At 43.3% G+C, this 13,759-nt stretch overlaps 1 protein-coding gene across 1 annotated transcript; it reads left to right on the forward strand.

Moving 5' to 3' along the window:
- The first annotated feature begins 1,467 nt into the window (after nt 1-1,467).
- CALM1 (calmodulin 1) lies at nt 1,468-13,424 on the forward strand. The gene is made up of 6 exons (XM_008165721.4): nt 1,468-1,753; nt 5,736-5,766; nt 6,903-7,046; nt 10,505-10,611; nt 12,107-12,242; nt 12,516-13,424. Exons 1-6 carry the CDS (start codon nt 1,751-1,753, stop codon nt 12,542-12,544), a joined length of 450 nt encoding a protein of 149 aa, XP_008163943.1. The 5' UTR covers nt 1,468-1,750; the 3' UTR covers nt 12,545-13,424.
- Nucleotides 13,425-13,759: the final 335 nt, after the last annotated feature.

Raw genomic sequence — 13,759 nt, forward strand, 5'->3', positions numbered from 1 at the left:
CTTTTAATGAATGGAACCTACATCCTAATTTAGACCCATCTCTACTCTTAAGTCTCCATACAGGTACAGAATACATAGTGTGAATGCATATAAAATATGCATTCTACCATATATTCTACGATTCTGTGATATTAGGAAACAAATCACAAGAAATAGATGTAGGGCTAGTGCAGAGAAGCCATGCACTTTGGAATCAGGACATGGATAGAATGGTGATGCCTCTCATCTGTAGTACATTGGACCTTTCTGGGGCAGGGATCCTAGTGCTAAATCATTAGTAGACAATCCAGTTCTGGGTCAGGACTTTATTGTGATCTAGTTGGTTCTTGACAAAAAAAAAATCTTGTTTTGAAATAGGGTGACCAGATAGCAAGTGTGAAAAATCGGGACACAGAGTGAGGGGTAATAAGCACCTATATAAGAAAAAGCCCCAAATATTGAGACTATCCCTATAAAATCGGGATATCTGGCTACCCTATTTTGAAAAGAGGCAATCATAAACATGCCCACTCCCTGCACCCCGGTTTTACCTTCCACTTCAAACTCCAGTTACATCTGACCCCTTTTCATCAAATATTCCTAAAAAGTTTGCTTGAGAAATGTAAATTCCTGTCTGGACAGTCAGCCCTCTCCCAAGTTCCCTTTTCCTGCACATTGGACAGAGGGGAGGGGAGTAGTGGCAGACAGCAGTAATGCTGTTTGTTTCTTGTTTTTCTAAATCCTATAATCCTCTCCAAGTGTTAATTTTGGAGAGAAGGAGAGGGGGTAAAGTCTGTGAAGGAGGATCTTGAAGGTATGGTCTCAAGGGGGAAATCATTTTTCCCCCTTATATACCACTTTGTGCTATTTAGTGCATTTCAAAGGTGACACAATTTTGCAGCTCTTTCCCAACCTGCTACACTTTGACTCAGTAGAGCACAGGTGAACAGATGGAAATGGTTAAAATCTAGGCATTGGCAAGTGTGTGCTCCCTGTCCCTCCTCCTCTCCACTAAACTATTGCAGTGGAGACTGGTGAGATTGGAAACTGGGATTAATAAAACAGCAGAGCGCTAATTTACAGTATGGCACAAAGAAAGGGTTGAATGGGTGTCATATGAGCCCCTATGAGCATCAAATAGGGGACTTCACAGTCTTCCTAGGATTGTGAAAACACTTTCACCTTCCTGACCATTCATTCTTTGCTGCCACCTGTATAATATGTCAAGTATGTGGCTCTTACCGCTGCTTCCATTGTGGGGCTTCTGAGTGAGGGTTTAGGTAGCAAGGCACCTGCCATCCCCCAGGGTCCTCAGAGGCCCGGGGCCCATCCTGGTGAAAGATCATTCTATATCTGAGTTAAAACAGGGCAATCCAGGCCTAACCGCTGGTGAGCGTGTGCTGCACCCCTGGCAGGCAGCGTGCACTGCTGTCCCTGCACGGCGCCTGCTGCGGAGAGGGAAAGCCTGCCCCGCTTGCCAGCTGGGCTGGCAGAGGGGAGTGAGCCTGACGGGGAGGGGCTGAGCATGGGGGCAGGGCTGCCCGCTGCAGTCACTCTCACACAGGCAGAGGCTGGGAGGAGAGAGAGACGCTGCTCCGGCGGAGGGATACAGCCCTACATATATAGCAGGGAGGTGCAAGCTCACACCTACAGCATTTGTCAGGGGGGAGCCGCTCGGAGGAGGTAGCAGCCGCAGCAGCTCCTGCTCCTTTGCTTGAGCAGCCCGTGTAGCAGCAGCAGCCGCCTAACCCAACCCAACCACCCCCACGCAATGGTAGGTAGCTGGCGTGCAGCGGCTGGTGGGGCTGACTTTGCAGCTGGCCTGGCCGGGGGGCCCGGGCGCATCTGGATTTGCCATCGCAGTGGAGATGGCTGGCTTGTAACGAGCTGCTGCTGAGCTTCCTTGCCGTTGCGAGGGGCTGGGTCAGCCGCGTGGCGTTGGGTTTGGAGCCTGTCTCCCTCTGCTTGCCACCCGCGGTGGGGAATCGGGTGGGAGTTAGGCTGCCTCAGCGGCTGCAGCCCCTCTTCCTCCTCCCGGGCCCTAGCGGCGGGGTGAGTGAGCGGCGGGGGCTGCCGATCTCCTCGCCCCCTCCCCCCCGTGTGAGGCGAGACTGGGCAGCCGGGCTGAAGCCCGCAGACCCCCCCCCCCCCCCGGCTCTTTCCCTGCGCCGCGTGGCCGCTGTCCCTTGCATCGCACAGCGATGGGACCTGCTGCCACTCGCTCTCCGCGCCCGGGCTGCTCGCTGGGCTGGGAGGTCGCCTCTCCAGCGGGGCGGCGATGGGCTGGGGGCTGAGGGACGGGGCTGGCTAGGAAGCTGTCGCTCCCGTGGCTGCTGGCAATGCCCGCTCCTTCCCCTTGCCAAGGCCTGGAACCGGTCCCGCTGGGCGCCTGGGCGGGCTGGCTGGGATGCTGCCCCCGAGCCCGGAGCGGGCGGTCTGCGCTGCGCTGCGGGGTGAGAAGAATGGCTGAGCCGCCGCTAGGGCAGGAGGTGCGGGGCGCCTTGTGCCGCCGGCTGCAGCGGCTGCTCTAGGGCTCTGCCCAGCGCCCCTGGATGGGAAGGGGTGGGTGCCGGACGTGGGTGCCCTCCTCCTTAGCAGGGTGGGGGACAGGAACCAGCGGGGCTTGGCCCCCATCCCTCCATGATTGGGGTGGGCGATGGCATCCCCGAGGCTCCCTGCTCCCCTCCCCGCTCGGGTTGGGAATAGGACTCCCGCGGGGCCGGGAGCTGGGCGGGGCGGGGGGCACTGGGGATGAAGATGACAATCCCAGTTTCAGCACCAGCTGCACTGCGCAAGGTGACTGGGGTGGGGGAGGCCAGGGCTCTGCGGCTGCTGCGCTCTTACCCCCCAATCCTTAAACGCAGTAACGCCAAAATCCTTCGCAGGCTGCATTACATCATGTCTCCTCCTCTTCCTCGCCGGCCCCAGGAGGGTGAGACAGGGCCGCAGTGTGCGTCGTTTCCATTAGAAACTTTCCAGTTTCTGCCTGGGGTTAGTGGGAGGAGAGCAGCAGCTACAACACTGGAGCCTTTATCTTTCCGGAAGGGGCCTGGCTTCCTCACTGGAGACAGGACTCTGGATGCGCATGGGAACGGGTGGCTCCTGAGGAGTAGCTGCTTGGCTCCCTGAATGAGGAGTTTCAGGGGGAACTGGGAGCTGAAGAGGATGGGCAGGCGTCTGGAGCTGGCAGAGAGATTCCGCAGCTGAATCACGCTCCTAACGAAAGGATGAAGAGGGGATGTGGACAATAGCGAGAGCAGCAGCTGCTTCTGCTTGGGGGGCGGGGGGCACATTGCAGCAGTTGGTGGCTGCTGATCCCGGGCTTTGTGGGGAGAGGTGCCTGTTGGCTCTAGAAGAGATGCTCACCACCTTACTTGGGTTTTCTTTCACACAGACCTGGATTTTTAACATCTGCGCTATCCATGTTCACTTTAAAAGTGCATCACTTGTGCATAGACTAGGCTATGGGGTCTGCCTCTGGTCGGTCTGCTCTGAACATTGGGTTGCTGGACTGCTACCCTGGACTCTTAATAACAGTGGGTTGAGAGATTCTCCCCTCCCTTCAGCTTTGGCTTCCCATAGGAGCAGTGAAAGTTGGGGTGCAGATTGCCAAATGTGATTGTGGGCCATGCTGGGTGTTCCCCACCACACCCCCTCTACTTCCCCCTTCCTGTTGGGGGAAGGCTGAGGTCACTGGGACAGGATTTTATGACTTGGCTGGGTGGGGTGATTTCTCTGGTGTTAGGTACCTTTGCCCTGGTAACTAGGGTGATCAGACCGTGTTTGTGCCTGTTGCTTAGGAGGGTGAACTGGATGCCATGCAAGGTCAGCTTTTTAAAAATAAACATAAATGCTGCTTGAAGACCAGAATATTGTCAGTTTCAAATTGGAGGGGCTTCAAACTGGTGCTGTGGATCTGAGTTTCTCTCTACTGAGGTGTGGCTCTATTTCCTGTTCTGCAGAGCATTGCTCTGATATGTCATGCTATGTAAATGACTTTTTCCGTTTCACTTAAAAGAGAATCTCTTTACTGGGACTATAATGAGGAGGGTGGGAGTAATACAAAGTGGGCTCTGGCCCACAAACCCTTTACAGTTATGTTTTAATATTCTTAAACACACATAAACTACAGCTTTGTCCATATGAGGCTCCAATTAAATAATTCAGTAGAAATAATTTCTTCAATCACTATCCTTTTGTAATATATCCATAAAAGTAGTCTAACTACAGATGGAAGTGCTGTGTGTGTATATATATATATATTTGTGTGTGTATATATATACATATACACACACACACACATATATACATAAATAAATGTTTAATGCATACAACAACCTTTCAACCCTATCGTCCAGAGACCAATAAAGAGTGTAACAAATACACAGCTTATTTCACACTAGCATTTGATACAATTTCTTCATAAAAAGAGCTACTTTACTGTAGCTAACTGCTCCTGACTTAAAATTATTGCTGTTTCCCAGGAGAAATTATGAGCATCTTGGTATCCTTCCTAACTGATCAGTTAAACTTTGTTATAGCTTTGTTTCTGAATTTGGTGTAAAAATGATTTTATTAAAACAATAGCGTTAAAAGCACAAGGTGCTAGGAAACCAAATATGATTAACCTGGTACCACACCATCTTCTAAAAATACTGAAACCAATTAAGTGGGTTTTTTCCTTTCTCTAAAGGAAGATAATACAGGTCTTCACAGTTGTTAGAACATAAGAACGGCCATACTGGTTCAGACCAAGGGTCCATCTAGCCCAGTATCCTGTCTTCCAACAGCGGCCAATGCTAGGTGGGAATGAACAGAACAGGTAATCACCATGTGATCCATCCCCTGTTGCCCATTCCCAGCTTCTGGCAAACTGAGGCTAGGACACCATCCCTGTCCATCCTGGCTAATAGCCATTGATGGACCTATCCTCCATGAACTTATCTAGTTCCCTTTTAAAACCTGTTATATATTGTTCTCTGAACCTGTGGGATGGAGAAAGCTTCAAAGTGTTTAAGGTTTTTTTTAATCCTCCTCCCCATGCCCCCCAAAAAGCTAAAGATAAAATGTCTTGTGTTAAAGGAATGTGTTTGGTTCCGTTGTGGGCTCAACAAAACACAAATGCAGTTATCTGCTGATTTCAGATGTATTGGTGGTCTCACAACACGGTATTTAAGTATTGTAAATGGCATGAACCTAACAAATTGTAGCTTAATGAAGACCTTTCATTGCATGGTAACATTCCTACCTAATGGAGCTGTTACTTTAGCTAAATGGCATAACAAATGAGATGTTGACAGAAAAGCGTGTAATTCTAAGAACATGGCGGAAGTCCAGATCTTGCAATCATGGTACTATCCTATCACAAGCTAAAAAACTGTGCTAGGTCAATATTGTGATGGATTATCTCCAGGAAACACTTGGGTCATGTTGAATCACTAGGGGATTTCTGCTTTGTGCCTTAAACTTGGCCATATTGGATTTCTCCATAAACTTGATCTGGCTATGGATTTCTTAACTAGTCCTAGAATGTGTAGTGTCTCTTTGCAGCATTAGCTATTACACTGAGTCTTAGATGTTGCTGCACCCCATTGGTGGGTGAAATCATTCTTCTGTGTATTGAGTACTCTTGGATTTCTGGGGTTGAAAGGTGCTGTATAAATGTAAACTTCCTTACAAAGTCTGTATTGCATCTCATGGCTTGACAGAGCTATAGGAAAACAGTTGTCTAAAATAACTTTCTACTCTTCATGTAGGCTGATCAGCTGACTGAAGAACAGATTGCTGGTAAGTATTCCAATTAAGAAACTAGGTGAGCCAAAAGAGAAGAAAGAATTGGTGAGCCAAAAGAGAGCCAACATCTCCTTTGAATGTTGGAACATATCTCTAAAACACTGCTGCATATTCTCTCCTGAGCTTGAATATCAGTCGACAAGCAATATAGGCAATCTGCATTAAATCTCTAAAAGTTCTGGCACATAATTGCTCTTCCCTCTTATTTCATTTGAGAAATTTGTGTTTAAAGAAGCTGAAGGAATGCTTCTTTGGATAATTGAGTCCCAGCACCTAGGTCTGGTGTGACTTTTTAAATCTTATAGAAATATTAAAAATCCAGTTAATTCAAAACAGAGCTAAATAATCACTTCCAAAGCTTGAAGTCCAAACATTGCAACAGTAGACTCTTTCCTGAGATTGAAAGTGAAACTGACCCATGCGCACCCCACTTTACTTGCCACCATTTGCTTTCACAAGCCAAATCAACAGAATCTTTAAAACTTTGAGTTCTCTCTTGTATTGGCAACATATGTAAGAAAACTTGTTTTCTCTTAAATCATCTCTAATCTAACACTGCCTTTCTAAATTAGAGGAAATGGTTAAGAGGGTAAAGCATTGGGTCTAAACTTTTGGGAGCCTATTTAATTTATTGGTTGCTCACTATTATCGTTTTAGTAATTCAAAAATAACTGATAAATGACAAAGTTCTCTCCGTCAGGCATGTTTGGCTAACTCCCTTGTTTCTCTAATCTTTGCTCAGAGTATTGTCCACTAACTATTTGAAACACTGGGTTCTTCATTACTCACTCCCCCACAAATAACTGCTATTGATGAGAAATGGACTTGGCCCAACTGGGTAACTCGTAAACAGGGTAGCCTATGCTTATCCAAAACTTGCACAGCCTGATGTAACATACAGGCTAGTGAGTATGGTTAGAGGGCAGTGGCTTGCACATGTGATACATTTGTCAGAAAATACAAGTCTAAAGTATTAAAACACTAGTCTTCTAGTACAGACTGCAGACAAAGTGCATTTTTAAATCCTATGGCATGGACATTGGGATCAGTCTTCTGTCACTAAAAGTATTATTTTGGTACTGTTTGGTAGTGGTCATAGTACTTAATGATGGGGCTATTTCTGTCTTCAGAGTTCAAGGAAGCTTTCTCCCTATTTGACAAAGATGGTGATGGCACCATCACAACAAAAGAGCTTGGGACTGTCATGAGGTCATTGGGTCAAAACCCAACAGAAGCAGAATTACAGGATATGATCAACGAGGTAGATGCTGATGGTAAGTGTGGGGAAGATGCAGTTGGCAGTGTTTTACTCATGGTGAGTGTGTACACCCTACAAGCTTGGGTTTGAGCTGGGTAATGCAGCCTCTCAAGTCCTCCACTTTCCTTTTGACAGTAATCCATTAAAATCTGGTCAAAAGCAGTATAAGGATTTTTTTTGTTTTTTTGTTTTTACACTGTTCTCTACATAAAGCAACCATTTGATTTCATATTAAGTTTAATATGAACATAGTCATTGCCATTAACTATACGAGTAGATATGTAAATATGGGATAGTCAGAGTCAAAATATAATACTGATAAGGGCTTCTGCATCTGTGTCCCGCTCACTGCTTCTATTCAGGATTCAGTTTTCTTCCGCATCACTTGTTTTTTTTACCTCCTGAATTGCTGCAAACTACAGTTCACTGGAGTACCAAGTAGCTTTCCCATATCTATTCAGTTACCCATCCCATATTGGTCTCGGTGACTAACTTAATATTTATTTTATATATTTTAATCCATTGTATTGGCCATGTAGTAAAAACTGACTTTTCTTTTTTCTCTTAAACTGGGTTAGGAGTTAAGAATAAAACCTGGAGATAGGCTTTGTTTAGTAGACTGATAAGAAGTTCTCACAAAAGTGGGGAAGCCGCCTCTTAGAGATTGACTTGGGTAAATGGATGCCAGAAAGGGTAACACCAGAATTGTGTTCAAAACTTGCTTCAGATTCATGGATATGCAAAGGGGGAAGGTGCTTCATACTGGCTCTGTCATGGGAGGAAAATTTTAACTACAATGGTATTAACAGTATAATAGCCAATTCTTAGTGCCTCTGATAAGGGTATAAAGTGTATTGAAAGAGGAAGTGACTATTTGACCTTTGTGAAGAGACTCAAAATCAAAACCAAAACTACTTGTGAAGTGCAACCGCCCTCCATTTTTGGTTGCTGAGGCCATACTCTTGTAGTGTAATTATTAGTGACTTGTCTAATTCTTCTATTAAGTGTCATGAAATCTAGCCTGAAAATTGAATGAGTCTGAATCTCAGGGCTCCAATATAGTGAGCATATACTATCCTTTTTATTAAATGTAACTTGTGCTACTAAGTATAGTAGGATGATGTGCTATAACCCCCTGCATTGGACACTTCTTTAAAGTAAATTCCAAGCTTTTATCTCTTTTTGGGGTGGCAGTCAAATTAATTGACAGATTGTGCCAAGTATTAAGAATCTTCCAAGAATTGAAAATAGGTAACTTTTCTTCTGTGACTTAAAAGTAAGCTTCAAAATCAATATAGTTGTGTACACACTATTGGCCCTCTAAAGGAATTATCGAACATTTTAAAATAAACTAGATTGGAAACTGTTAAAACAGCAACAAGGCTAATAAAACATGAGTGCAAACCTTGATCTAATAGATATGCCACAGTAGGATGGCTTGACACAAGACTGTGGGTACCAACATCGGGACAGACTGTGAGGAAATGGGGCACAAACCCCAAATTGGTTGTGAGTTCTATATGTAGATTTCACAGTTACCAAGTGTAAACTTCTCAGGCATTAGAACAGCCTTCACATGTAGTCACAGATAGTTGCCTTGGGTACTTCGATCTGCCTGGCCACCAAGGTAAGCTTACCTTTGTGATAGATGATTCTTTACACCAAAGATCACAGCAATATTCAGGTTACTCCCAGTCCCAAATGACCAGTCATTTACCTCAGGTCAGTTGCACCTTAGATCTCACACCAAAGACAATGCTTGTAGCCAGTCCTATAATAAACTATCCTAAAGACTTATTAATAAGGAAATGAGTTATTTACAAGGTTAAGGCTTGCATGCACACACAAATAAATGAGTTCCAATTTTATTTCAAAAAATAAAAAGCTGTAATAAGCAAGCTCTATATGTCCTTAAGAGCTAACCCAGGCTAAACACTGGGGATCTTTTGCTTATGCTTAGTAATCCTTGTCCCTCAGAGTCCAAACAACATAGAGATACAGTTCCTCCTTGTTAGGGATTTTTTATTCCCTTTCCTCTTGTGCTTTGAGCTGCAAACTTATCTGATGGAAGAAATTCTCCCTGCAGCTCCTCATGATCAACAAAAGTTGTGCAAGTGAGCAATCAACAAAGTCTCTTGTCCTCTTTGACACCAGATGAACTATTGTAGAATATATCAATGGTCCTTCCTTCTCGGGCATGATAAACACTTTTGCATTGCACAGTAGTTAATGTTTCTCTCCTGTCTGGGGACTTGTGCAGTTAGATGCTCACAATGCAAATGCTCAAATATTGCCTTATAATATGGAATACAGATGGTATAAGATAGATTAGACTTCATTGAATGCTTTTAAGTTGCTGCATGCATTAGAAAAATTTGCCTTTTGTTTAACTCTAATACCTATTTTAACAATACTTACACACATGTGAACCAGACTGATCCCAGCTAGCCATTTGTCAATATTCCAGTGAGGCATGGGGACCTTAGCATGAGCTAGCACCTGTTTTGCCAGCATCATAAGGCATGTTTCTGGTCACATTAAACCACTTTTAACAGTAAATGAACATAGTCTGTTTGCTCTTTACTGCACACCTTCTCAATTACCTTTAATTGATAGCATTCCCTAGTATTCTGAGGTGTTAGGGATTTCCTGTCAATGGGAAAAGATGCCTGTAATATGGGAAAAGATGGGGTGGGGTGATGACTCTGCAGTGGCAGAGGAATACTTATTAGGCCACCTAGGTCTGGATTTTTGAGAGGTGCTGAAAAATTGCAGCTTACCCAGATGCTCTTCACCTCTCAAAATCGGGTCCCTAATCTCCAGTTTCCAGAAGATTGATTGTAAGCTTGTTTCTAATTATAAGTAAGCATATATTATAATACTTTAATTGTTTGGTTCACGTTGTTTAAAGTCTTAGTATCGATTGATGCTGCTAAACATCCACTCTGGAATCCTTTTTTTTCCCTTCTGGAGATCCAGATGAAATCTACCCCAGCAGATTAGGGTTTTAGCTCAATTGTCACTCTTATTCACTTCTTGGTCTTGAAAGTGAATATAAATGCATACACTATCTGCAACTCAAAGTATCAGACTGAGTCTCACTAACACAATCCTCATCTAACATGGCACAGTAGGAGCAGACTCTTAATCACCTAGGATGGTGAACTGATGAATTCTGGGGTGTAGGTCTGGAGGGGAAGTAGCAGTCCATTCAATAGTCCTCATTACTGCCATATTTTTAGTGGTTGCTTGAGCATTCTAGAGCTAAAATTGCTATATTAACAATTTAGGGGAAGAGGCTGACAACTTACAAAGTTCTTGGAAGCCTCTATGGTTTTAGTATAAAAATGGAAGGTAGCTTTTAAATACTTGATCAGTAATATGAGACTTGTCCCTTCCTAACTCTAAAGCTAGCTTTGGTATCAAGGAAATGATGGGACTCTAAAGTACAGATCGATTTCTGTGTTTTTTAAGGCAATGGCACTATCGATTTCCCTGAGTTCTTGACCATGATGGCCAGAAAAATGAAGGACACTGACAGCGAGGAAGAAATCCGTGAGGCATTCCGAGTCTTTGACAAGGTACTGCTAGAATCCAAAGCTGCAGACAGACTTTTTGAACAGTTTTTAATGACTAGCATCTTTCTCCCAGCATTGTCCTGTGCTTGTCTGGAAGGTGGGTATAAGCCCTTCTACCAGCAGCAGGAGGAAAACTTATTTTGGATATTCTAGAGTAGGCTTGCTGAAACTGCTCTCCCAGGATGGGGGGGGGGGGGGGGGTCAGGCTCTTTCATGCTGGAATCCCTGGTAGGCCTTCTCTCAGTAAATTGGAGTGATTAGACTTGTTACCTATTTCAGTATCAAAGGTGTCTCCACTTCTCCCGGTCTCATGACATAAGCAAAGTACCTGAACCTAGGTGCAGAGGGCTTTGCACACCTGTATGAAGAGTTTTCATAAAGTTGAGATCACCTGTTCAACTTGTAATATGTATGAGGAGGTGAAGCTTAATAGCCTCTGTGTTCAGGTTGTTGGGTTTGAGGCTGCTTATGGGAAGCTTGTTACCAGAAGCAGAGCCTCTCCATTTTTCTCAAAGGACAGACATGAGCACAAAGAACATCCTCTTCCCTCTACTTGACAGAGGGCATGTTTTCCCCCTCTTTGATTGTGTAAGATAACTATCTTAACATCTTTACAGATATCTTCACATCACTAGACTTAACAGGACAGCCTTAAAGTGGCCATAGCTATTAAACTAGATAATTACCCAAATCCAGAACAGATCTAGAACATTACTAGAACAGTTTTTCTCCACTAGTGCAAGTAATGTGGACACTGGAGAAGGCCAGCTTCAAATCTTCTGCCATTCTAGGTTCTGTACTGCGGCTTGTGGGTGGAATTGGGATCATTTCTCACTGTGCTTTGTGTACTCTAGATCTTATTTCCCAGGAAGCCTCTCTAGGCAAACCAGCAGTTGGTTGAGGATGTGATGCTGCAAGAAGTCAACTTGCTGTTCTTTCTTTCTGTTGGCAGGAGGAATTAAGTTATTGAACACACTGGGCTGATATACTGAAATTAAAGAAACCCAAATTGAAAGATAAATTACCATTCTGTTCTCCAGGGTACTGGAGACTTTCAGAAAGTGTCTGGTAGCATTCAGAACTTCTAAGAACCACAACTCCAAACTAATACATATGATTCAAATGTAGGTGTGTGCTTACCTGGGTGAAAGAGTCAAAGAAGTGTATTGAGGCATACAAAGACCTAATCAAGTAAGGCTACTTACCTGGTCCAAATAAGTATAGCAGACTTCACTTTTGTTCTGGAACACGCAGTCCTCCTTGTGTAATGCCTCCATCCTCTATGCTTTAGAAGGCATTCTCTGTGGTTGGATAAGATGTACAGTGCACCAGGCCTCCAGGCTGGGTACTAGGTCACTGATGCCTCAGGGCACCTGGGAGAATAAGTTCAAAGCCAATTACTGGAGACCTGAATTTAATATAGAACAATCTCAGCTAGGCTTATGTTCCAGTCTTCTAAATTGTCATTTTCAACCCTATGCAATTATCTTCCTCACAGGATGGCAATGGTTATATCAGTGCAGCAGAACTACGTCATGTTATGACAAACTTAGGAGAAAAGCTAACAGATGAAGAAGTAGATGAAATGATCAGAGAAGCAGATATCGATGGAGATGGACAAGTGAACTATGAAGGTAGAAAAAGATGCTCTTGTTCTGTTTGTGAAATCACTTATAAACTTAAGTAAAGCTTGCTGGGTGCTGCATAAACTTGATAATTTTGGAGTTTGAATTACTCTAACAATTCACTAAACTGTCTATATTATTGAGTGAAAAGACTTGATCAGAGCACTCTGTTTAGATTTTAGATGCACTGAAGGTTTATGCCAAGTCCAGTTACGAGACTTCCTTGTGAAGTTAAAATTACTTTGAAGATACAAAAAGTCATGGTGGTTTTTATCTTTTCAGAATTCGTACAGATGATGACCGCAAAATGAAGACCTCCTTTCACCTTTTTTTTCCCCTCTAGAAGAATCAAATTGAATCTTTTACTTACCTCTTGCAAAAAATGTTCATTTATTCATTCTGTTTCTGTATAGCAAAACTGAATGTCAAAATACCTTCTGTCCACAAACTGCATGTAATGGTTGGTGGTCCTGTCCCCAAAAGATCAAGTTAAACATCAGTTTTACAATATAAGTAACTGTACTACCTTTTAAAAAAAAAAATAAAAAATAAGGAAGCACTTAGTGAACTCCTCAAAAGTTCCATTTGCTAATGACTATTACACTGTTTGGGCTGGCCAGTTTTTCATGCATGCAGCTTGACAATTGAGCACAGTCAAACATTTGTATTTAATTTAAAAAAAAAAAAAACCTAAAAAATCCACTATTTTGTCCAACTGTGGATTCTAATTCAATTTGTAGTGTAAATTGTCATAGCTGGTTTACTTTAAAATTGGTTTATACCTCAGGATGGTATGCAGCAAAAATGGTCAAAGGATGCAAAATTTAGAGGAAAATGCCCTAAAGGTTGAATGGTTCTCCTGTATGTAGCATTGTGCTCCAAAAAAAGATGATCTTAACTATGGGTGGCATGTCTGTTATAATATTGGTTTAACATTGTCTGCATTGCACTATAGTGAAACGGGTGTCAGGCTGTTACCGTTCACAAAATTTTTAAAAGAAACCTTCACCAAGGGAGCATCTTTGGACTCTCTCCTATTTTTAAAACCTTCTGTACCATGACTTGGAGCTGGCAGAGTAGCCTGTGGACTTCAGCACAACTATCAACGTCGCTGTTCAAGCTATTACAGTTTGTCCATTCCAAGTTGTAAATGCTAGTCTTTTTTTTCCAATAAAAGACCATTAACTTAAAGGTGTTGGTAAATGCTTTGTAAAGCTGACTTGTATATAAATTGAGACACTAAACCAAAAAAGCAGTAGGAAGGAAATGTTTTTATGAATGACTTGCTGCTAAATTATAATGCACATGTATGCAATAACTTATCCCATATCTCTTCTTCAAGATGGCAAGGACTGACCTCTTGTAACCCAAGACCTTTGCTATAAATAAATGAACTTGTGCTTGCCTTTCATATCATGACAATGTTAATTTAGTTGGTGTCAAACTAGCGTAATGCTGATTCTACAACTATCAGTGTAGACACAACACTTCATTTCGCTAAAATGGAGTGCTGTCAGCCTAAGTGC

Source organism: Chrysemys picta, chromosome 4 (genome assembly GCF_011386835.1).
Source record: "Chrysemys picta bellii isolate R12L10 chromosome 4, ASM1138683v2, whole genome shotgun sequence".
Classification (NCBI taxonomy): domain Eukaryota; kingdom Metazoa; phylum Chordata; order Testudines; family Emydidae; genus Chrysemys; species Chrysemys picta.

Bases quoted from the DNA above. Each gene is read 5' to 3' on its own strand.
- CALM1 (XM_008165721.4), top strand. The intron at 5,767-6,902 runs GTAAGTATTCCA...TTCTGTCTTCAG, and splicing joins GACTGAAGAACAGATTGCTG to AGTTCAAGGAAGCTTTCTCC. The intron at 12,243-12,515 runs GTAGAAAAAGAT...TTATCTTTTCAG, and splicing joins TGGACAAGTGAACTATGAAG to AATTCGTACAGATGATGACC.